Source organism: Blastomyces dermatitidis (assembly GCF_000003525.1).
Source record: "Blastomyces dermatitidis ER-3 genomic scaffold supercont1.1, whole genome shotgun sequence".
Classification (NCBI taxonomy): domain Eukaryota; kingdom Fungi; phylum Ascomycota; class Eurotiomycetes; order Onygenales; family Ajellomycetaceae; genus Blastomyces; species Blastomyces dermatitidis.
Window position 1 is genome coordinate 9,477,908 of NW_025544774.1, and position 24,671 is coordinate 9,502,578.

At 42.3% G+C, this 24,671-nt stretch overlaps 3 protein-coding genes across 3 annotated transcripts; 2 read left to right on the forward strand and 1 right to left on the reverse strand.

Annotated features, from left to right (window-relative positions):
• Positions 1-7,773: 7,773 nt before the first annotated feature.
• Positions 7,774-12,780, forward strand: BDCG_01302 (DEAD/DEAH box helicase). The gene is made up of 3 exons (XM_045416805.1): positions 7,774-8,171; positions 8,251-11,806; positions 11,894-12,780. Exons 1-3 carry the CDS (start codon positions 7,875-7,877, stop codon positions 12,145-12,147), a joined length of 4,107 nt encoding a protein of 1,368 aa, XP_045272452.1. The 5' UTR covers positions 7,774-7,874; the 3' UTR covers positions 12,148-12,780.
• On the reverse strand, positions 12,148-17,917 carry BDCG_01303 (G2/mitotic-specific cyclin cdc13). Its single transcript, XM_045416806.1, has 4 exons — positions 16,184-17,917; positions 14,828-16,009; positions 14,232-14,771; positions 12,148-14,176 (listed from the first exon to the last, which is right to left on the reverse strand). Exons 1-4 carry the CDS (start codon positions 16,193-16,195, stop codon positions 13,913-13,915), a joined length of 1,998 nt encoding a protein of 665 aa, XP_045272453.1. The 5' UTR covers positions 16,196-17,917; the 3' UTR covers positions 12,148-13,912.
• An 804-nt stretch (positions 17,918-18,721) lies between these two features.
• On the forward strand, positions 18,722-24,461 carry BDCG_01304 (C6 finger domain-containing protein). The gene is made up of 4 exons (XM_045416807.1): positions 18,722-20,099; positions 20,174-20,296; positions 20,516-21,629; positions 21,720-24,461. The coding sequence occupies exons 3-4, from the start codon at positions 20,706-20,708 to the stop codon at positions 23,064-23,066; spliced, it is 2,271 nt and encodes a 756-aa protein (XP_045272454.1). The 5' UTR covers positions 18,722-20,099; positions 20,174-20,296; positions 20,516-20,705; the 3' UTR covers positions 23,067-24,461.
• Positions 24,462-24,671: the final 210 nt, after the last annotated feature.

Sequence of the window (24,671 nt, forward strand, 5' to 3'; positions counted from 1 at the left end):
GATTGATCTTTGATAGATATCAGGCATTTCTGACTGTATTCAACTGTTATTGAATTCATGGCAGTGAATATTCATTCTTGATTGTAAGCTTATTAAGTGCTTGATAATTGATACATATTCATCACTTCTCATCTGTCTTTTTCACAAATAGAACTGAAAAGCCTCACGCGCTTGATAAGAATTGTATGAGATTATATTCTAGAAGGTCTGTGATCTGATACTTCTGTTCTTTGAGATGTGTTTGTGACAGAGAGTACACATTCTGATTGACTGGTTTTGCATTCTCTGTGTCAATCTCATGTACAAATTCTCATTCTGATGACAATTCTGATGAAAGATCTGTTCAGAAGATCTTTTCATACTTCTTCAGAAGCTTCTTCATATACTTATTCTTCTGTATATTCTTTATCTTAGTTTTCTCTGCTTTCAGATTCTGTATGATATACAGAATACTTTTGAATAAGATCTTGCAAATCATTCTCTTTGCTTGTTAATATGTAAGCAGATTTAACTCTTCTATATTAGAGATGTGAAATGTCCTTCTCATATCAGTTGATAGAATTGTATGAATCATTTTCTTTCTATCAGTCAACTGCATATGACATGTACATCATTGAATCTGTGAATTGAATCTTTAAAATCAATTGAGTCTGAGAATAAGATCATATTTCACATTCTGCAGCTCTCGCGCTTAAATATAGCAAGATCATTCTCTGAAGTGCAAGAGAACTCTTACTTTTGCAGGTAATATCAGATATCAGTTATCAGATAATCTTATATATTGAGAATTCTTCACTCAGTGAACCTCTTTCAATCTTCAGATTATATAATTATCAATATATTGTATAGAAGCTTCTGTGTTTACTAACACTTTTACAGTCATCTCTTGATTCTTATTCAAGTGCTCTCTATACATTAACATTTCAGGTTTCAAGGCATTGAGATAAGTGTTCACTTCATCATTCTTATCTGTATCTCATTCAGAAGTCTGTCTCTTCTTTACATTTACAGAATTCAGAGAGTTATCTAACACAGATATCTCTTTCACTTTGAAGACTTTTCATAGAATATCAGCAAGTGTCTTTAAGCTCACTGATTCTACTAGTTTTTTAACTCTCTTACTTCTCTTGACTGTGTACACTGAGTGTAATCTTTTACATCATGATTTTGATATCTGTAGTTAAAGCAAGCTCAATACTTGCAATATCAAGATTTTCACTTAGAGAATTTCTTTTTCAGAGAATTCAGTGCTTTAGTAATAGTATTCAGATCTAGATTCATCATATTCAGATATGTGACTTGTATTGTAGAAGTCTGATTACTCATTCTCTGCTGAGATATACTTGATTACAGTATTTTCTGTTGTAATTCACTTACTTGTTTCTGTATAATGAGAATGTTGTATACTTTCTTCACTGTGTCTGACTGTGAGATTAAGTATTTTCATTCTGCTCTTAACTTGAGTGTAAGATTATAAATGAAGATCTGTAAATAGAAAGATGTTGAAAGCTCTTCATTCAATGTGAGATAGTGTAAGCTGAAGTGTGTGAAGTACAATGTAAGATTACTCACTTGTCTACACTCAGTGAAGTGTTTATAATACTTATCTTATATATTCACTTTCTCAAAGTTGTGTAAGATTCACTTGAAAAACTCATTTCATGTTTATAAGAATGAATATCACTCTGAGTCTGTGAGATTTATCTTTTTATCAGTCATTTATAATAACTTTGCTTTTTTATATAGAAATGTGACAGATCTTAAAACTTGTTGAAATTCTGTTAACTATCTGTCTGTAAGTTCATATTTAATCTGATAATATAATTATATCTGACTTAGCTAGCTGATTACAGTATCATTTTTTCAGTTGCTATTAAAGCTTGATAACTTTAACAGATCTTCTGACTTAATATATTTCATGCTCAGATTCTCATTCTGTGCAGTAGTCTCTGATAATGTGTATACTTCTGAAGAGATTGTGAACAATCATGATGAGATCTTCAGATTCAGTGTAGTCATCTATCTATATAAACATTTAATCTTCTACTGCAGACTTAAGATCTGATTTTCTCTATTCTTATTAATGATGATGATTGTGTCAGTGAAGCTCTTCATAGTAGATGCTTAATTCACAGTGAATGTTAATTATTGTTTAACTTTCATCTCAGTCTGTCACTGTGTATGCAAGGCCTTGATCTCATTTAGAATTCTCATACATATACAGAGCTTTGATTTCAGTTCAGTAATCTCAGCTGCTTTTCTTACTACTTTAAGTAAACTCTCTGAGAGGTTCTACATATCTTTCAGTTCAGATAGCAGAGAAGAGTGTTATTTATATCAGCTAGAGAAGATATTTATTTCAGTGATTTCTTATTAATTATATAATATCTATTATTATCACTGTATTATTATATCACTATATTACTGTATCATTATATTGCTATATTATTATATTGCTATATCACTCTGTTATCATTATATGACTCTGATAATGATCACTCTCTTCTTTTATCTCTTTGAGTGAAAAGTGATCTTCTTTGAATCTGATTCACTGCTTTTATTTCTTTTCTCATATCTCATTTATTTGCATACATAGCATTCACCTGAGTGTGAAGTTTTCTCTCAATAAGTGAAGTAGTATTAATCAGATACTCTTCTGCTCACTGCTCTTTATACACTATCTTTTGAGATATTCTAGAATCACACTGACATGATAACTATGAATCACTTCATAGATGGAATTATCACACTCTGAAGAAGCCTGCACTTCTCACCAGTTTTTAGACATGCTATCAGATGTGATTCAAAGATTGCTTAAGTCAGTGTATAATTACAGGCGTACGCCGGCTTCTTATATATTGAATCTCGTACACTAAATTAATTAGTGGCCGCTAGGGCCCTCTTTACATTCGTACGCTAGTAGTTCGGAAGCGGCCGCGTTATTATCTGACGGTCGTATGTTCTTCCGAATCACATAGCAACTCTTTCACTGCAGCCTCTATTCTCTTTGTAAAGAAACTAGGTGAAGAACTCTGATTCTGTATAAACTACTGAGGTCTGAACAGATTGACAAAGAAAGATTGATATCTCTTATCTCTTATTAATGAAACTCTAGCACAGATCAGATAAGCTTAATAGTTTATAAAACTAGATATCATTACTGCATTTCATAAGATTTATATCACTGAAGAAGATGAATGACTTACAGTATTTTAAACACATTATAACCTCTTTGAATGAATAGTCACACTCTTTGAACTGACTAATACTCTCAGTACATTTCAGAAGTATATCAACTGAGCACTCTGAGATTTTCTTAATAAGTTTGTATCTGCTTATCTAGATAACATTCTCATCTTCACTGATGAATTCAGAAGAGAACATCAAGAATATGTGTAAAAGATATTATAACAGCTATAAGAAGCAGAACTACTAATAGATATTAACAAGTGTGATTTTAAAGTTAAGAGTACTAAGTATCTGAGTTTTATTATAGAAGCTGATAAGAGAATTTAAATGAATTCTAAGAAAGTCTCTGCTATTCTTGAATGAGAAGCTCTGTATACTGTGAAAGATGTACAAAGCTTTATCAGATTTGCTAACTTCTATCAGTAATTTATATAAAACTTCTCAGATATTACAAGATCACTTACAGATCTTACTAAGAAAGACTCAGTATTTTAATAATCAGTAAACACTGAAGCTGCATTTACACAGATGAAGAAGATGTTCATTAATATCTCTCTACTGATAACATTTGATTCTGATTGTAAGACAGTTGTTGAAGCTGTTTCTCTGACTATATAATAGAAGAAGTGATATTATAATATGATGATAAAGATGTTCTATAATCATGTGTCTTCATGTCTAAGAAACTGAGTTCTGCTGAATGCAATTATGAGATCTATGATAAGAAACTTCTCACAATTGTATACTATTTAGAAGAATGAGACTCTGAACTCTGAAGTATCTTTGAATTTAAGATAGTCACAGATTATAAGAATCTTAAATACTTTATAACTACTTATAAACTTACTGAATGACAGATGCAATGATCTGAGTTTCTAAGCTGCTTTCATTTTATAATACACTATCATTCTGACAGTCAGAACTCAATGACAGATGTTCTCTTATAATGAGAGTAAGATATATCATCTGATATAACAGATACTCACTGAATGAATTGAGAGTATCAGCTCTTGAATCTGAAGATATTAATTGATTAAGATAGAACAGCTTACAGTATCATACATACTTCTCTGATTAGAACTGATATTGATATCTTCACTTTCTCTACACTGAATGAACTATGATATACAGCAGCTCAGACTGATGAACTTCTTCAGACTCTCACTGAAGTGATATATCAAGAAGTACTCTGATTTCTCTCAGAACTATGTATCAGAACTGATATCTCAGAATGCTTAATTAATAATAATAACACTCTATAATTCTGTGAACAATGCTGAGTTTCTCACTCTAAACTCTTACACACTTGAATAATGCAAGAGATGCATGATTTGCATATAACTGATTATCTAAGTTATAAATAACTGTATAGAATAATCTTCTGAGAATTCTACTGATCTGAGATATTAAATAGTATCAGACACTTTGTCTGAAACTGCAATTACTATTCTTCTATTATCTCATGAAAGAACTGTAGAAAAGATCTACTGAAATCACTTAATATCTCTGATAGAATCTGATAAGATATAGTAATTAACTTCACTATTAATCTATCTGAGAGTAAGAGCTGCAGGAATATTCTGATCATCATTGACTAACTAAGTAAGAGTGTAATATTGAAATCTTATGATAAGATGAACACTGAATAAGTCACTGAAGTCTTCTTACAGAGTTCATTCTATTGAATGCATGAATTACTGAGATTGATAGTATCAGATTAAGACTGTCAATTCATGAGTGTTCTCTGAACAAGAATCTGTCAAGTTCTCAAGATTACACACTGTCTGTCAACTGTCTATCATCTCAAGACTGATAATACATCAGAATGAATAATTCAGATTATAAAGAATTATCTTTATAAGTTCTGCAATTACTTATAAGATGATTGATATGATCTTCTTCTACATGCAGAGATTACTATCAACAGTCAAGATGTTATTTTAACAGGTGTAAGCCTGTTCTTTCTTACACACAGATACTATATGAAAGTGTTGAATCTTCTAGAGATTACACAGTTCACACTAAACTCTCACAGTTCAATTCAGATCACTGATAATATAGTAATGAAGCTCTGAGACACTTATAACTGAGCAGAGGCCTTCATAACAACTGTAAAATAAGATTAAGAAGATTAAATTAATATCTGACAAGATTCTACAGAGTAGTATAAGATAGAAGATCTTGTGTGATTGAATCTCAAGAATATACAAATCACACATTCATCTTGTATGCTAGACTACTGTTATATCAGATATAAAGTAATAGAAGTTCTAGATAGTCACAACTACTGTCTTAACACATTATTAGAAATTTATAATATATTTCATACAAGCTTGCTCTGCTGTGCTGTCACTGATTCATTCTCTTCTCAGCTAACTTCTGACTAACAGCTGTCAGACATCATAGAAGAAGATAATGAGCTTGAGTGAGAGATTGAAGATATTCTCAATGAGAGATTCTGCAGTTATAGTTAACAATATCTGATGAAATGAGTCAGCTATAATCAACTGATCTGAACTCTGAGTTCTGTGTTATCTGAAACAGCAGCTCTTGATCAATGAGAACTACTTCTGAAAAGAGAGAACTAATGTAATAAGCTGCACCTGATCAATTATATAGACTATTTCATTACACTTTATAGATTCTTTCATTTCTGATTGCTGATTCACAGCTGCTATGAACATGTATAGTGTACACTTTAATTCTCAGTCATTTTCAATTGCTGATCTGCAGCTGCTATAAACATGTGTAGTATACACTTCAATTCTCAGCCATTTCTGATCACTGATTCTCAGTCACTATAAACATGTGTATATTCTTCTACTCCGAAGCTTCATCACATACATCATCACATATGCATATAAATATTTACCTTGATTGCTGATTCTCGCACTTTCTCTTTCTTTTCTTCTCTAACATTTTTATCTTTGTTATATAAGATCTATCAATATTATACTGATTTATTCAGTGTAGGCCTCTTACACTTTATTCAGTGTAGACTTCTTACATTATCTTTATTCTTGTTTCTATTTATATTGAAGTTTGAAGAATGTTTCTCAGAGTATTTCTTTCAATAGTTAGTCTGAATATAATTAATCTTTTAATAATAATAGTAGATTCTTGCATTATTATCTCTACATTCAGATTTGAATTCAGTGTTTTTATTCTTATCACTATCTTTATTCTTGTCTTTCTTATTCTTGTCTTGAGTGTTATTCACAGAATTTTTCATGAATTCAGTACTACTATTTTTCACAGTAGAAAGATATAGAAGTATGTTATAGTATAATCTTATAAAGTCTTCTTCTAAAGATCTTAAATTGTTCTTATCAATCTAATTCATTCTATTCTTTATAAAGAATGCTCAATCTCTATTAACTTCTATCAGTAGTCTATTGAAAAATACAATATTTTCAATCTTATATTTCAGACAGATATAATCAGTTCTTATAATAATCAGATATTCAATGAAAGCTCTGTCAGATTCTTTACTTTTAAAGATTATTTTAACAAGCTCTTTAAATAAATGAGTTCTGTGTATAGCAGATCTCTCAGAAAAGTTATTCTCTATAATAGTTTATAGAGTATAAGCTGATAATTTGAACTTTTTAAGTATAGTGAAATAAGTCTTGATCTGCAGAGTAATTGCAGACTATATATAATTATATAATTAAAAATTGTATTCTTTTCAGAAACATTGTATATTTATAGTAATATTCTTATTAAAACTATTATCTTTAAGAATATCATCAGTTTCAGACTGTTCTACAGTTAAAAGAATTTTCTCTCTTTATATTGAGTAGTTAATAAATTCAGTGAGAACTATCAGTCTTTTAATAAGTCTTACTTAGCTTCTGAATTCTTTAAGAACTTTTATTATAATAGATATCTTCTCTTTTCATTGAAGATATTCTATCAGATTCACTCTTATCTTATTACTTATAAAAGTCTTATCTCTACTGATTTTTATACACTTAATCTCATACTGAAGTCTTGTAATTTCAAGTCTTATATAAGTCTTCTCACTTACTAAGCTATTATTATTTCAGTTACTTAAGCTCTCTGTATTATCTGACATCTCACTGATATCTTTAACTGAGTCTTTATATATATTAAACTTATCTGACTGTTTCTCTGTAATAGTTTTATTCAGCTTAAATATCTCTGAGACAGTTACTTTTCAGTTTATTACAGATGTTGATAAGCTTATATTCAATTCTTCTTATATTTCAGATGTTTGTGAATTTCTTCTTCTATATATTAGCATGTAATTCTTCATTAAGTCAGGCTTTTCACCTGATTTCAGGTTCATCATAAGTTCAATTAATTAATAAATCATCTAGGCACACTTGTAATGACATGTGAAGATGTCAATTTAGCATGTTATTGCAGTTATTCATTGCTTGTGAAGGGCTTCATAACCTCTTGAAGGATAATGTTGTTATGTTGTGTTGTAATCTAACTACGCGAGTTACACTAAATGAATAGGTTGGGGTGGCACGTGACTAGGGTAGGTGTAGTAATCACCAACACAAGGCTGAGCGCGCTGATAAGATAAGATCTGCTTATTAAGCGATCCAGAGCCTCACATCGAACTTTCAGCTGAGTGACAGTGATGAAATATTAAATCACTGAATTAACTAACACCGGGAACTGGGGACTTGCTCGGTTTTTCGTGATCTACTATGGGCCCGAAGAAGGGAGGCGGCCCCCGTGGTGGATCTAAAAACACCCCCAAACCGCCTCCAGCAGAAATCTCCATTAGCGACTTCGTGGCTGCTGGTGAGTCCAAGGGGAAATCCAAAGCCGCGGACCGAAATAAGGCTGGCCAAAAGGACGGCAAAGATGAGTCGAGCGAAGCGTCAAAGAAGCCAACAGCACGGACGGTGATAGGGGGCGCATCATGGACTGGAAAGTTACCTGTGAATATGCTCTTGGAGCACTGTCAGAAACAAAAATGGGACAAACCGGAATACACAATGGTAAGAAGCCCCATTTGCATGTCGCGTTAGGGGAGCCACATGGCAATTCGGATCTCTGATAATGACTGATATATTCCAGACAAAAACGAAAGATGGCTTCGTCTCAAGCGTTATTCTCAAGAAAACTAATCCGAAGTCAAAGGAGACTATCACTCTTCCTCCAATACGCCCCCCTCCACCTCACCAGCATTTGGCTGCCTGTCCCACGGCGATGGAAGCTCGTCACTTTGCCGCGGCATACGCTCTTTTTCGTGTATGCAACATGCGTAATTTACACATGATGATGCCGCCTACCTACCGCAATCTGTGGAAGGACGAGTTTACACAACTAAAGAATGCGGACGTGAAAGAAGGGAAAGGCTGGTTGTATGAAGCAGACCCTTTCAATGCTATGCAGGAACGGGAACATGCGGCGGCAGAGCTTGCTAAGAAGAGGGCAGAACGGGAAAAGGAGCAAGCCAAAGCTCAGGACCGAAAACTACAACAGCCAGGGCTGAATACACGCGCGGGGAGCGCCGGGGGTCACGATGGGAAACGCTGGCTGCAAGCTTCTAAGGTTGAAATGGGAAGCAAGATACGTCGTACAATTGAAGAGTTGATTAGACAGAAAGTTATTTGGAATCCATACGGCGTGCGAATATCGGATCCCCAAAAGAAGCGAATTGTAGAAGAGTTGACTGGGCTAGGCTTCAGGAAGAGTCACGTTGAAGAAGCAGTCTCTGAATGCAAAGACCGTGAAGAGGTTTTGGAGTGGTTGTTGATACATATTCCAGAGGATGATCTCCCTGCCTGGAGTCTTCCTGAAGGGTATACTGCTGGAATAAGTCTAGCTAGTGGAGATCTATCCAGGGAATCCAAGGTCAACCGGCTTTCCATGTCAGGTTATTCAGCAGATTTCTGCGCTGAAGTACTTGACAAGAACCGTGGTAATGAATACCTAGCGGCCGAACAACTCCAAAATATGCTCATACAAGACGGCATTGTGCCCGAACCTAGCTCTCGTGCCACGGATATGGAGGCTTGGGAGGAAGAACACTCGACATTAGAAGCAATATATGGCGAGAGATATACAAAATTGTCACCAATTACATGTGAAGTTATTTCTGAGAACCCGAATTTGCCATGCAGAACGATTTTCTATTTCCAAAAGCCGTCAACTGCTCCATACCCGAACCGCACACCAGTTCTTTCTATTGCAGCAAAGGAAATTCCAGCATACATACGCCTTAGCGCTATCCGACAAGCCATACAACATGCTAATAAGGACCTGCTTGGCGAGCCCATGATATTTAATTTGGTAGATTGGCTCGAAGAAAATCTACCTCGCATATTGGAAAACCCAGGAAAGCTGCGGACCGTCTCCGTCGAGACATTATCTCACTCCAGGAACGAGTCGACCACCAACAGCTGCATTAAATCGACTAGAAGAGCACCAAAGCCGCTGAATCTAAGCCCTGGAACCCCCCAAAGCCTGGAAATTCGGAAAAAATGGGAGTCACGACAAACTACCCCTGCTCAACAGAAAATGCTCAGGGCGAGGCGATCGCTTCCAGCATGGGCTATGCAGGAAGCAATTATCCATGCTGTCCATTCTCACCAGGTTACTATCGTATCGGGTGAGACGGGGAGCGGCAAAAGCACCCAGTCAGTTCAATTCATTCTTGACGATATGATAAAACGAGATTTCGGTTCGGCCGTGAACATCGTCTGTACGCAGCCCAGACGAATTTCTGCCCTGGGACTTGCTGATCGTGTTAGCGATGAGCGCTGTTCCACTGTTGGTGATGAGGTAGGCTACGTTGTCAGGGGCGACTCGAAAGTGAAATATGGCACAACGAAGATTACGTTCATGACTACTGGTGTACTGTTACGCCGCATGCAAACGGGTGGCCAAGATGTTGTCAGTTCCCTTGCAGATATTAGCCATGTGGTTGTTGATGAAGTTCATGAACGGAGTCTTGATACGGATTTTCTTTTAGCATTGTTGAGGGACGTCCTCCGACGTCGTAAGGATCTTAAGCTCATTCTAATGAGTGCTACATTGGATGCAGATATATTTACGCAATACTTTGGAGGAGGCGGTAAAGTTGGGCGAGTCAATATATCCGGGAGAACATTCCCCGTTGAAGATCTCTATCTCGATGACGTCGTTAGGCGGACTGGCTTCAGCCCTGGAAATCAATATTTGGCTTGGGATGAATATTCTGGTTCGAATGACGACGATTCCACGGATACTTCCGTCGGTGCCATACTCCAAAAAATCGGAATGGGTATTAATTACGATTTGATTGCGTTTACGGTCCGCTATATTGATTCGCAACTAAAGGACCAGCCAGGCGGCATCCTTATCTTCCTACCAGGTACCATGGAAATAGATCGATGCTTAGCTGCTCTAAATCATCTTCCATTTGCTCACCCGTTGCCATTACATGCATCTCTTTTACCAACTGAACAGCGTCGGGTCTTCCTGCCAGCTCCACCTGGGAAAAGAAAAGTAATTGCTGCCACTAATGTCGCGGAAACGTCCATCACAATCGAAGATGTGGTTGCTGTCATAGACACGGGGCGTGTCAAGGAAACGCGTTACGACCCTGCTGACAACATGGTCCGCCTGGAAGAGGTGTGGGCATCGCAGGCTGCTTGTAAACAGCGTCGAGGTAGAGCAGGTCGAGTGAGCAGTGGAACTTGCTACAAGATGTATACACGGAAGGCAGAAGCCAATATGGCCCCCAGGCCAGAACCTGAGATCCGACGCGTACCCCTGGAGCAACTGTGTCTTTCAGTCAAAGCAATGAGGGGAATAGAAGATGTAGCAGGCTTCCTTGCAAACACACTTACCCCACCCGAGAACGTCGCGATAGAAGGTGCACTAGAACTTCTCCACCGCATTGGTGCACTTGATAATCAGCAGTTAACGGCTTTGGGTCGGTATATTTCCATGATTCCAACGGATCTACGTCTAGCGAAACTAATGATATACGGCGCAATATTCGGGTGTCTTGAATCATGCCTAACAATCGCAGCAATACTTACTGTCAAAAGCCCGTTTGTATCGCCTCGAGACAAAAGGGAAGAGGCCAAGCAAGCTCGGGCATCGTTTTCAACGGGGGACGGAGACTTGCTGATCGACTTGGCGGCGTACCAGCAATGGTCTGAAAGAGTCAAACAGCAGGGCCTCTGGAAAACACAATCATGGTGCAACGACAACTTCCTCGTGCCCAAAACTCTTCGCGAAATATCCTCCAACAAATCTCAACTGCTATCCTCGCTCAAAGATATCGGCATAATCCCGGTGAACTACAGATACGCAGATGAAAGTGCTAGCACGCCTCCAAACCGCTGGAATACCCACAACTCCAACACGCAACTCCTCCGCGCCCTGATCGCCGGCGCCTTCAACCCCCAAATCGCCAACATCAGCTTCCCAGACAAGAAGTTCGCTCCATCGGTGTCCGGGACCATAGAGCTAGACCCTGATGCGCGCACGATCAAATACTTCAACCAGGAAAACGGCAGGGTGTTCGTGCACCCCAGCTCCAGTCTCTTCGACGCGCAGAGTTTCTCCGGTTCTGCCACATATGTGAGCTACTTCACGAAAATGGCAACTAGCAAAGTGTTCATCCGCGATTTGACCCGTGAGTCAATGGCCTCCCGTCACCCTTTGAAAATCCCCACATCCCGTACTGTGTGCCACAAATCTAACAATCGTATTAAAACCACAGCGTTCAACGCATATAGCCTCCTCCTATTCTCGGGGCCCATAACCTTGGATACTCTAGGCAGGGGCGTGCTGGTAGATGGCTGGCAGCGTTTGCGCGGCTGGGCGCGGGTCGGTGTACTGGCCTCGCGTCTACGTATGTTACTGGACGAAGCTCTAGCGCAGAAGATGGATAACCCAGGCCTTGAGGACGTGGGTGAAGAGAAGGTGATAGATGTTGTGAGGCATTTGGTTGTTTTTAATGGACTGGATCAGTAGTAGGTAAAAATTGATAAATAGACGGAGTCATACGTGATCATGATGAGTGGCGTTTGCTTTGTTCTGTTTTTGGGGGTATATCCGTCAATGCTCTGATGACATCCCTTTTTGGACACGTTCTTTGGACACATCTTCCCAGATTCCCACTTCGCCGGATGGGTAACTACGCAAATATAAAAAGCATTTTAGATCAATGGCGTAGACAAATAAACACAGGTCACGGTTCTAACTACGATGCTTCCGTGGAAGCGAGATTTGGAATAGGAGAATATACATAGACCAAGCTGATAATTGCAGACTACCTAATGTAGCATAAAAGTTCCGCCCAAGTCTTCCCATCCATCGCCATTCTTCAGATTCTTCAACAAGAGCAAGAGGGATAAGTCCGCTTGAAGGCTTAGGACTGAAAACGGGAATAGAATTAAACTTATCATTGATCAAAACGAGAAAATAATCATTCATAAAATAGAATGAAACACAATAAAAGCTAGACCATAAGAGAGTAAAACACGCAGCAAGCCAAAGAAAAAAGAGAAAGGGGACCGGAATCATGGAAAAATAATAGAATCCGACAACTCCATTCTCCGCGCGCCCAGCCACCCCACCCGAGCAAAAAACCAAACAGTCCCAAAACCAAAACAATAGGCTGCAATAACCACCCATATCCCATTTCCCAACCCATTCCGTCCCATTAGAGATTTAAAAAAGAAAAAGAAAAGAAAAGAAAAGAAAAGAAAAGAAAAAGAAAAAGAAAAAGAAAGAAAGAAAAAAAGAAAAAAAGAGAGATAGGGAAAAAATAAAGGAAAAAATATATACTCAATGTCTGGAGAAAAGAGAAGAAGGGCCGCATACCTATAAATGATAAGGGAAAAGCGAATTCGCTCAGAGATTCACGTCAGCATGTGCCCTTCGACGGGGAAAAAAGATATCGAGAAAAGTAAAAGAGTAGGGGAAGCAAAATGTAGCAAGAAAGGTGTAGCGCTTCTGAGCAAGGAGAAAAAATCCGAACGAATGTTCTGTACGTATAGAACCGTTTGGTTGTACCGATGTCCCAAAAAACGAAAAAGTGCCGCACAGACGTGAATGAATGTGCGGGAGGGTTGGAATAGAGTCGCGAGGTAAATCAGGAATTGATCAACCGAACGGCAGGTATTAGATGGAAAAGGAGTGAGTCTAAACCATTCGTCGGAAGGCTGTTGTGGGCGGAACAAGAACAAAGGAAAAGTGGCCGCATCGCTAGCTTTAGAGTCCTCGCAGAAATGAAAATCTACACAACGCCATTACGAGAATTGAAAACTAAACGCCTTTGATTGGTTGACAAGAAAAGTGAAACCGCAATCAACCCCGATAGGAAACCTGTATACGCCATTATGCTCGCCGGCTTGGATGTAATGAAAGCAAAAGGGAAAAAAAAAGGTCGTATGTTGCTGGGGTAGCTAGGGTATAAAGGAGGGTGAGATAATAGAGAGATATGTGGTTTTCAATCTGTAAAATGTGGGAAAGTGGCAACATATCAAGAGCCACGACGTAGCGTCGGCGAAACGGAGAGTTAAGAAACATTGTCGAGTAAAGGAGAGTGGGTATCAAATCGTTATGTTTATAAACGGGATGTTTTGTCGAGGCAAAAACCAGGAGAAATATGTTCCGTTGCGAGTACGAAATATTTATGGAAAACCCGAACAGCGAGTAAAGAAGTGATATGTATTGGCGGAAATAGAAGGAGTGGAAGTTGAGGTTTGGCGGTGATATCGTAAACCCTAGTAGCCTATTGACGGCGCCAGGTAGACGCGTCCTCGAAGAGGTTAATTAAATGAGCAGCGGAGCCCTCACGGGCCGCTTCTGGGAGCTTGAATTTCTTCATCATCTCTCCTTTCACGAAGGTAGAGGCCCGCTTGAATCGTCTGTCAGAGTACTTTTCGTAGACAGCGGAGTGATGCTTCATCGGGTCCTCGCAGCATTCAAGGATGAGCGAAACAAGTGGATACAACTGGGAGTATGTATAATTTGAATAATATACGTGAGCAGGGGTCTGCAAGGCTAGTTAGAAATAGGACGAGTTGAAGCCGGTTTTAAAGGAGACTTACCCAGGTTCCCTTCCTCAACATCAATCTCGCGAGGCAATGAGCACCCGCAGCAGTGAAGCTCGGAGGGGTACCAACAAAGCGTTCGTCCATGATGGTAATCTCCAGGAAGTACTTGGCAAGAGTTCGTGTCTCCAAGTCGTAGTCATCAGCCTTACTAATCCGCCGGAGGAAACTCATGGGACCTGGCCAGCCTAGCTCGAATTGCAGCATGCTGAGCATAAAGCGCTCCGCCTTCAAAATTTCATCGGCAGTATATCCGTTATCTACCATATAGATAATCTCCTGAAGAGATGGGCAGTTGATTTCCTCGTACTTAGCTGCAATAAAAATTGCAGTAGCTCCAACAAGCTGCAACTTGCCAAGGGAAACAATCTTGCATGACAGAAATCGGTCAATGTAATTGACACAGAGGAAAAGGGTTTCCGGCAGCAAGGAGAATCGATGATGGACTTGAACGAGCCAGTCCATAAGAACAGAGCGCATCGACCATTGGATTTCTGCTTGATTATCCATGTAATGGGCATTTGGCAAGAGCCTCATCTGTGAAATTATGTTAGTTACAAATGAGCAGGTCTCGTGCGTCAAAAGGTAAGTACCTCAAGCTCCCTCATATACTGAAATATCTCATCTCCATACTCAGCAACCATGCTAGTATCCCAAGCTTCATCTTCAATATCCTCCGGCGTGCGAGTTGCTTCAACAATTTCCTTCGCAATGCTCAACTCTCGCTGTACCTTCTGTGTGACCTTTGGCATCAAAAGAACCGTTGCACCTCCGGTGGTATTATCACGGGATCGATGTGAGCGAGCGGTAACGTATCCATCCTCCTCATAGTTATCATCGTCCTCGTCGTCCCAATATTCTTCTGGTTCCGAAGCCAAATGTACGTGGTCATGCTTGAGGCGAGAAGGGTCAGAATTCTCGGAGACAATTGCACGGTGTTCAGTAACGTGCTTCGTAGATACTACTTCGACATCACTTGTGAGGACTGGTTGTGCATTGGAGCTAGGCATGGGCTTCTCGTGCATTATGTGACCCTTTTCATGGTGCGAATACGACTTAACCTCTCCGTTCTCTTTAATATATACGCCATCTGACCGCAAGGCAGCAGGTTCTTCTGAGCTGATTGACACGGACGAATGTTGCAGGTCCTTTTTCATTGGATTGTTCGCTTGAGCTGCATTAACTGGCTTATCATTCACAGCCGTGTTGTTACTCGCGATAGTTGCTGACCGCTCTGCCACGTGATCGACAGGTCCCTTGTTATTCACCGCAGGAGCAGAAGTTTTGTGGCTCTGCGAAGTAATAGGCTCGGATTCTACCGCGGAAGGTAGTGCAGTGTCTTTGAACACGGTATTGCGTTTAGTGATGGCTTTTCGAGGGTTACCAGGAAGCTTATCAAGTGCAGAATGGTTCGTGTTGGGACCGATCACGTTGACGTTGAAATTGGAAGCGCTGACTTGGGCAAGTTTAGCACCTGCAACCGACAGGGGCCTCTGAGCGGGTCGAGATAAGGCGGTTGGCTTTTCAGTGACTGTTGATAAGCCCTTTGAAGGGACAGCTGGATCATCCCTAGTTGGTCGCGTAGTATTGGCCGTGTTGCTGAGATCCCCGAAAGCCGTACGTTTAACAGCATTCTTCACTCCACCAGGTTCGCCCAGTGTTGACAACGCCGGTGTCGATTTATTACGATGGTGGAGTGTCTTTCCGGCCGGATTGATAGGGGCCAGCAAGTTCTCGTCTCCTAGGACGCGTAGAGGGCGAAAAGGTCGTTGAGGCTGGATAAAAGAAACATGGCTGTCAGCAAAGGCATTCATTTTAGGTGAATATTCGACCCAAACAACATGGATGGAATCGAGATATCAACGCGATTTGACCAGATATCCACCAGCCAAAGGCAAAAAGGGGTAAATAGGAGTAAAAGATGGACGGGAGAAGGATCTGATGCTAACCTTTGCATCCATTTTGGCGTTGATACTAGCAGCAAGAAGCTGTGTTTCTTATAAGTCTATGTCGAATGAACCACAGAGGCGTGTAGCAATGTTTACGTGCACCTCGATAGCGAGAGATCTAAGCGTTGTTTCTAGGGTCCTCTCGAAGGGCAGGGCCAATTGGGCGGTATTTTGGACCGGCACGTCCAGAAAAAGGAGAGTCAATAAAGCTCCGCCATTAGAAGTGCGAGCAAAAGTGGTTGATGGTAAACAGGCGGCCGGGTGGTGGAGGGGAGAGGGGAATTCTGTGTGGAGCGGTTGTTGTTGTCGATGCTGCGATGTTTAGTTTGTTGATGGCCAGGAGCGATAAACAAAGCTAGTCCTGTTGTGGGCTAGCGGCGGGTAAGTTGGCTGACAACCCAAGCGACGCTGATTACGTCATAACCGAGGGTTGCAAAACACGTCTTCCGGCGCTTGTCCAGAATTGCCGCCCTTACTGTAAAAGTCCAATCCCCTAACACTTTTATTTATAAACCAATATTTTCTATTGAGCATATACACGCGACCTCAGTTGAGAAATCTCTTATTTGTGCAATCACTCGCTGTGGTGTAATTATAGTATTTGTATAGTTTGCATTCTTCGCGTGTAGCAGAACACGCCCAAACGCCAAACCACGTGAGCGGAGTGTCGCAAACCATCCGTTGCCGAAAAACCATCCAATCCTGTTTGAGCGCTGGGTCAGAATTGCCCTGCCAGCTCATTCAAAACACCCTCGGGATCCAGCGTAAACCCCATCAAATAAACCTTCCAGTTTTTCCCGTAAACGCGACAAAATAGCCAAGTTTTTTTCCCCATCTCCCACGTAGCCAGAATTATTTTTGCCGAACCAGAAAGGTTATATATTGGTGGCACAATTGGGTGGGGCCGCAACCACAATTTTCGGGAACATACTGCACCGCCATCAAAAGAATGATGGAAACAAACTGTTTCGATGATGAATTATTATTAGGTACGGAAAACGGGTGTTTCGGCCAGACTTTTATGTCTTCATTCGCCAGTATAGCCGCCCGCCCACACGGGCCACAAATGATACACATCACCACCGCCAAGTCAAACCTGGGCAAATCACCACCAAGAACAAGTCGTCTCCTGGACAAACCATGCCCCAACTGTTCATTTTCCAGTGACGGCGACAAAGTCGCATCATAAACCTCACAAAATGTAATTGTGATGAACCCGACCAATCCCCGAACTCTATTGGATTGATGCGCACTCACCGTAGGACAGAGGAAAGGGGGAAGGAAAAGGGAAAAAAAGTGAGCAGCGAGCATGGTTCAAGACGAGAGAATAAATTTATTGCTTGTCACTTGAAGGTAAAACGCAGCGCATGCCCGCCCTTACCCTTCCCCCCCCCTCGGGAACTTCCGCGATGAAGGTTGACAGTTTTGAAGCGCATTCCATGCCTCCACATGCAATTGCAACATAAAAAAAAAGCGACAGAACCGGCAATAGCACAACGGGATAAATCATAGAATATATAAATATAAACCAGCAGGCATACACCGAGCGAAGAGCAGGGAAAGAGGCAGGGCTGCGCATGAATCCATTGAGCCTTGCCAGCGTCTGGTTTGCTGAAAGATTATGGCTGCTGATTGTGAGCTGGCTGGGGAATATTAATAATAGGAAGGTGGCGATGGCATCTGATTTGGGGAAACGGGGTACACCCAACATGGATGGTTTATGTAGTTTTAACCCAGCTGATCAACGCCGGCTGTGTGCGATGGATTCCTGATACTTTTTTACAAGATCCGCGTGCGCAGCAAATTAACGTAAGAATCGCTTGACTCCTTATCCTTTTTTGCGCCAGAATGCGTCTGTCTATCTATCCGTCCACCTATTCATTGTCATTTTCCTGTCTATGTCTTGTTCACTGTGGCTATGGTTCTGTAGATATAAAACCAGCATTTTACATTTCCTTTCAGCTACCAACTAGAAGCAACCCCAGAAAAATCTCCCACGAGATGGATGCGACAATTATCAAGAATCCCGTCTTGCTGTCGAATCAACGACATGAAACAACAATTGGCCTGAACTACCTAAAGGCCGAGTTGCGAATGCGCCATGCCGCCTCTTTATGCTTTTCTAGATACGCTACTAGTTCTTGCGCTGCATCCACAACACCCAGCTTGACGGGATGGACGAGCACAGGGACTGTCCCCATTATCATCATGAATTAACTCTTAATAACAACATGCCATATTCCCCTTAAACTTCTGATGCAACACATAACAAATTTGTTGAGGATCTCGCAGTGCGACAACCCCAGGTGCCTGCCTACCTTGTATGATTGGTTAGGCTCGTTCGTGTGTGTGTCTTGCTGCTTTGGTTTCGCGCGGGCCTGGGCTGGTAAAATAATAGTCAGCGGGCCATGGCTGATACACTGCCAGACGAAAAGAATGAAGGGTTTTGCTTGTTTAGGTGGCCCGAGAGCCCAGCTAACTGAAGGATAAATATTTTTGTCCTCTAATATCTCCGTTCCGTGGGACGTGTGTGTCGCCCGTCAATAATCATCAAGGCCGAGAGTGGCGGTGGATTCCCTCCCCTCCCTCCCTCCATCCCTCCATCCATCCATCCATCCATCCATCCATCCATCCATCCATCCATCCATAGAGTCATGAAGAATGCAATGAGAAAAGGGAAAAAGAAAAAGTCTCAATGGATGGATCTGTAACTTGTAGCCTGTTTCTTCGCCCCTTTCCCCCAGACCATCTGAAATCACATATGGATGCTCATGAACATGGCGTGCGACTACTCCTCAAACTAAGCCCACCCCATAACTTTACATTTATAACGTCCATTTGACTGCTTCGACGTGGCCGCACGGCACCGCACCAGGAAGGTGGATGGGCAAAATCCGGCCTTACGAAAAAGACCGGAGATCCAGTCGATTTTTCTCCTCTTTCCCACTACCAACCAGAGCCAGAACCTTACCGCAGCCAGCGCTGTCTCGTCTCCGCATGCATGGCGACCTTTTTATGCGCAGGAATCTTGGACAAACTAAATAATAACAATCAATAGTAAAAGCATGATTCTGAAGGAGGGGGATTTTTAGTTTTACTTTTCTTGCAGCCGTGGCCTTGGTTAGTTGACAATTGGATTTTCTAAGGGCCCTCTTTGGGCAAAAAAAACTTCCCAAGGCTATCCCCTATATCGCGTGGGAATTGGCAGTTTGAAAACGAATAAATGCATAAATGAGACCCATAGGCAGTATCGCATTATTATGATATATCTAATAATTTACCTATTTTCATTCTTCGAACTACAAATTGTTGTATATCAAGCGGGAGGAGTCTGTACATAGAACCGCAGAGCGCACAGAGACACGAGCTGTCGCATTCATCTGGGCGGGTGCATTAGTTGACGAAACCTACACAGCCGTCGCATTCTTGTAAATTAACATCCGTCAGGACGAAATAGCGGGTAGGGATACTGCTGGATTTAATGCGACGTTGCGATATGGGAAGACAGCTGGGGGATGAAACGATGATCATGACCACAAGGTAGCGAGCGGTAGCGAGCGATAGCACATGGGAACAGGAGAGCGCCAAACACATATTACTATAGAGAGTTGAAGAATAGATTATATATAATCATTAAATGTGCTTGCTTGCAGGTCATACCTCTGCAGCACACGGTATATTTTATGGAGATCGGCTTGGTTGACTTTGGTAGACCTGACTTTGACTGGGCCGTGTGTTGTGTGAAACGTCTCCGGTTCGCAAGTTCGCTCCCACCTCACCTCAACCTCTCAACCTCTGCCTCTTCTGCCTCCTCTTCTTTTCCATCCTCCGTTGTCAACCCTAAACACTCGACAACTCCCTCAGATGGCTTGCATCTGCTTCATTTGACGGGCTGCTATCCCATCTCACATGCTATGTAAGTATTATCCTCTTCCCTTATACCCTGCATGCTTCTCTATTTGACTGGTTCTGTCGCTGAGCTGCCACCAGATTGACTGCATCCGCCGACGAGGCCCTTCATCCACTGCGAATCTCCATCATCGCCAGCATTATTTTGGAATCATACTTAGTATACTTCTGCGACCCTGTCCAAGCTATTTTGCTTCAGTATAGGTATCTTCCCCTCTCCATGTCTACTGCACCCTGCCCTTCCGCCTTTCTGCCCAAACCCTCAATCCTCAACGCTGCCAACACACCTCGCCCTGGCTGGCTGCTCATCCCTACCCATCTCCCCATCCCTAATCCCCAAACACCACAGCGCTTATTCCTTCTTCTCCATTCTGCGACTCTATATTTACGATTCTAACTGTTCCCGTTTCATCGTTCTCGCAGGAAATCTCTCATTATCCTCGCCTGTTTTCTTTTCCCTTTGACTTTTTTTGTCCCTCTCCAGCCCTGCTGTACCTTGGGTTGCGCAGGAATACACCCTGCTCTTCCTTGCAACAATAAAACTTCGCCCATTTGGGTGTCAAAACCTCGCATAACTTCGATCAATTCGATTTGGATGGTTGTGATGAGATAGATGGAACTCAGGAGTCTCCTCACGGACCAGCCGTCGCATGCAAGTTCTGCCAACGGGCCCTTGTCCACCCCACAATCTCGACCCTTAGAGAAAGCCCAACACTACGTTACAACGATGACATCTGCACCTCCCCAGAACCAAGTGACACATAAGGATGGTTATTCCACTCCTTCTGACGCTCCTGCTGCCATTGATGGCTATGGTAGTGGCCCTGTTTCGCAGCAGCCATCCCCTTGTAGTCCATCTCCCAAGCACGTTGCCTTCGAGCTTCTCCTAGACGAAAACTCGAAGGTTAGGGCGCGTATCCCCATGCGAGTGCAAATATTCCCCCATGATACTACTGATTCGATCGTTACCACTGTCAAAAATTTCTATGGCATCTATGAAGGTGCAGCAAGCGGTGTGAGCTTCGAGGATGAGAATGGCAACACACTCATCGCAAGATACGAGAATTTGAGAAATAATATGACCGTCTATGTGAGAGTCATCCCTTGCCATAGCTACCCCGATAATTATGCACAAGCGGGCTACTATAGTCCCGTTGATGGCTATCAACGCCCCAGCCTCGGGGAGCCATTCCAGCATCAGCCACAACACCCTGCGCAGGCCCTTGACTATGGGCAGCCGCCTTCCCGACCACAGTCGAGAGTTGCAAGGAAGAGAAGCAATTCTCCCGCTGGTCGAAGCCATCGCAGTGTCTCTGCCCAAAAGGTTCCATCTCGTTCTGGAATTAAGAGCCGTGGGTCCAGCACCCACGGCAGCTTTCAGGACGACACTGTGGGGCCTTACAGCGACAATGATGACGACCATGGATCAATGACAGGATCGAAGAAGGCTAGAAGTGAGCAGTTTGCTAGCTCTGAAATCAGTATGGATAATATACTGCAGGATGGTAGAAGGAAACGACCCAAGTTTGAGAGCTCGGTAAGTAAGATTCATTAAGGCCATCCCCTCAATATGGGAGGACGTTTCTTGACGAGACAGTCAATTAACCATATCTTCACTTTTGTTTAGGAACTGCCTCTGTTCGTACCGCCTCAAGTTCCCCTCACTACATCAACATCGTCGATATCTCCTCAACGACGTTCCACCGTGCAAGAAGGGCCCTCCCCCTTTGCAAGACCTGCCCAGCGTCCTTCCGTAGGACAACAACCTGTTCCATCCCCCCAAGGGTATGGGCGTCATGATGCAATGTACGGATTAAATACACCTTTGAATAACATGTATGGTACATCGGCTCACCATGGCCATCGACTACGCGATCGGACAAACGCACAATCTATTGGCGGTTTCGGAAACTCTGCCCGTCGTTCCAACAGCAATGGCATACTGCCGACCCCAGACCCGACAATTGCGAGCTGCATCTCCGACGAAGATGTTGCAATGCAGCTAATTCGACTTGGTGACGTTTCGAATTTCTCTCACGGGCGCACCTCTGCCTCGACCCTTGATGACGCATTTAGTGGCGCTGCTGATGCTTCCTCGTCGACTGGCGCCACTACGGATGGCTCAGAGGCCAGCGAGGATGACGATGATCTTCCACCGCGCTCACGACGAAAGTTGGAATCCAGCCCACTGCTCCCACCAGGTGTTCTCAAAAAGCATCACAAGAACCTGGATGAAATCCTTCCTAGCTGCGACACCAGCGACCCAAGTAGTGATGACTTTGATGCGAGATATCAACATGAGAAGGCTCAAGCACCTGTCAATAATGAACACGATGACGATACTGCCTACGAGGATGCACCCAAAGCGAAGCGTCCGAAGGTCAAAACTTCGAACGCGGCGGCTCCCAAAGCCTCAGTCGCTAGGACAGGTGCATCGGCCAAAACCGGTAAGGCCAACAAAAACCGCCCTGCTGCAACTTCCCGTAAAAGCAAGGCCCCTGCGAACAACAACAACAACCCGGGGTTTGCAGTTCCATCAGCCCTCCCTCCTATGGCTACCCCTGCTACGTCACGCAAAGTATCATCCTCCGCAGTGAACTTCCAGCATCAACTTGGTGCGGATGAGGAAGACCTGTCCACCAAGCCTCGCTGCCAGCGCTGCCGCAAAAGCAAGAAGGGTTGCGATCGCCAACGGCCATGCCAGCGGTGCAAAGATGCAGGCATTGGGATTGAAGGTTGTATTAGCGAGGATGAGGGCAATGGCCGCAAGGGCAGATATGGTCGCCACATGGGAGTCCCAGTAAAAAAGAATGATGCTCCCCCCACCAGTGCTGGCGTCGTTTCCGCCCTCGGAAACAATGTGCCCTATCATCATGGAGCTGACGAGCGCTATCATCATATGGCCGCACCGTCCCTGGCACTTGCCTCGGCCCCCTCTAGCGTCGCTGATAAAAACAAGAAGAGAAAGCGATAGTGGTCACGCAAATCACATCCTTCTAACGAACGGTTACTATATATGAGATATTGCGTGGTGTTCAGTGGAGTGGCACTCTCACTGATGCTGAGAGCCACAGTTCCCTCCTAGTGCTCTCTCTCCGATGCGATTGTTTAGTCGAGTGAATTCTGTCTTTGCTTTCCCATCCAGGTTCGCTGTGAGACATAACTCAACGTCGCCTTACTGGCTTACAAATTCCTTTTGGAAGACAGTGTGTTTGTTTCATGCGTTGGTTTTATTTTTGTCTCCTGACGCCATTGTATTCGCTCTTCCTACTCCCACGTGTCACGACAAACTCTCCGTAGAGAAGCTGAAGGTTAACGGCCTTTGAATTTTCTCACAAATTCCCTCCGTCTTTTCGTCGCTTCGTTACCATCAATGCTATCATCGCCTTTGCCACTCGTTTCTACATGCTTTGCTTCTGCGCCTTTGAAAAGCCTCACCCAAGCTTCCTATCCGGGATAGCCCGATCCACCTAGATTAAAAGCCCCAACGCTATAACTATCCTTTACCTACCCAACTTACTTTCCTTCATTACCTTTTCGTCTTCCCAGCGAAATTATATCTAGTTTACTTTTCTTATCTTAGCGAGCGACTAGTTTCCTTTGGCTGAATACGGGGAGGGATTTGACACTTTGTTGTTGCGATGTGTTTGTCGTACTTATATTGTCTTTCCAACGGCTATATTGTTGTATTTGCTCCAGTTTTAATATGTTCGAGTTTATGTTTTGCTTTGTTTCCGATTGCCGATTGCTTTAGTATTTGATTTTTTCCCCTCTCTTTATTTACACACTCTTTCATTGCATTAATGTACGAAAGCCGTGTGGTGGAACATTCATTGCAGGGCAGGTTAACGGCAGCATGTTCGCCGCTCCATGGGCCGACACTGCCCTTGACCTGTGGGATATATTGACTGAGTGTCTAAAGAAGAGCACAACACTGCGGGAAACGGTGGAGATGCGCCAGATTGCAACGGACAAATGATTTTTTGAAAGGGGGAACAGATATTTTCATAAAACGAGAAAAAAGAGAGAGAAGAAGGAACCCAAATTGTTTCCCTTCAAACATCTATCGGAGAATCGTATCATTCTGTTCCATTTCTTCTGTTTCTTGCGCAGCTATTCTTCTGCGGTACTCCCTGGGCTCATTATATACATACTTTTCTCTCCCCTCACCCCATCACTATCGCTTGCCCACCCTGCTTGTTATCATTCCTATATTACCACTATTGTTTGATATTAAAATCAATTGCACCAAGTACATGTTATTTATTTATTTATTTTCCTGCACTTTTTCTTTATCAACTCTAGCCTTTTATTATAATATCGCCCCCCTACTATATATGTACTTACCTCCAAAAAAAAAAAAAAAAAATCACACTTTCTAGCTATCCAACCAAATATGAATTAGTATTGATTTAAGCATAAAATCTGTCGCTTGGGCCTGCGATGGGAGGTTCCATTCCGATTCCTTCTTTGCCAAGGCAGGGCGTCTAGGCGCTTGCAAGCCCGGTTGTCGCATCCGTCCATTTCCGGTAAAGCGCGGATGTCGCATGGGAAAACACACTAATCCAATAATAATCTA

Bases quoted from the DNA above. Each gene is read 5' to 3' on its own strand.
- BDCG_01302 (XM_045416805.1), top strand. From the start codon at position 7,875: ATGGGCCCGAAGAAGGGAGGCGGCCCCCGTGGTGGATCTAAAAACACC. The intron at 8,172-8,250 runs GTAAGAAGCCCC...GATATATTCCAG, and splicing joins ACAAACCGGAATACACAATG to ACAAAAACGAAAGATGGCTT. The intron at 11,807-11,893 runs GTGAGTCAATGG...TTAAAACCACAG, and splicing joins GTTCATCCGCGATTTGACCC to CGTTCAACGCATATAGCCTC.
- BDCG_01303 (XM_045416806.1), bottom strand. The intron at 14,772-14,827 runs GTACTTACCTTT...ATAATTTCACAG, and splicing joins AGTATATGAGGGAGCTTGAG to ATGAGGCTCTTGCCAAATGC. The intron at 14,177-14,231 runs GTAAGTCTCCTT...CTAGCCTTGCAG, and splicing joins TGTTGAGGAAGGGAACCTGG to ACCCCTGCTCACGTATATTA.
- BDCG_01304 (XM_045416807.1), top strand. From the start codon at position 20,706: ATGGAACTCAGGAGTCTCCTCACGGACCAGCCGTCGCATGCAAGTTCT. The intron at 21,630-21,719 runs GTAAGTAAGATT...ACTTTTGTTTAG, and splicing joins GACCCAAGTTTGAGAGCTCG to GAACTGCCTCTGTTCGTACC.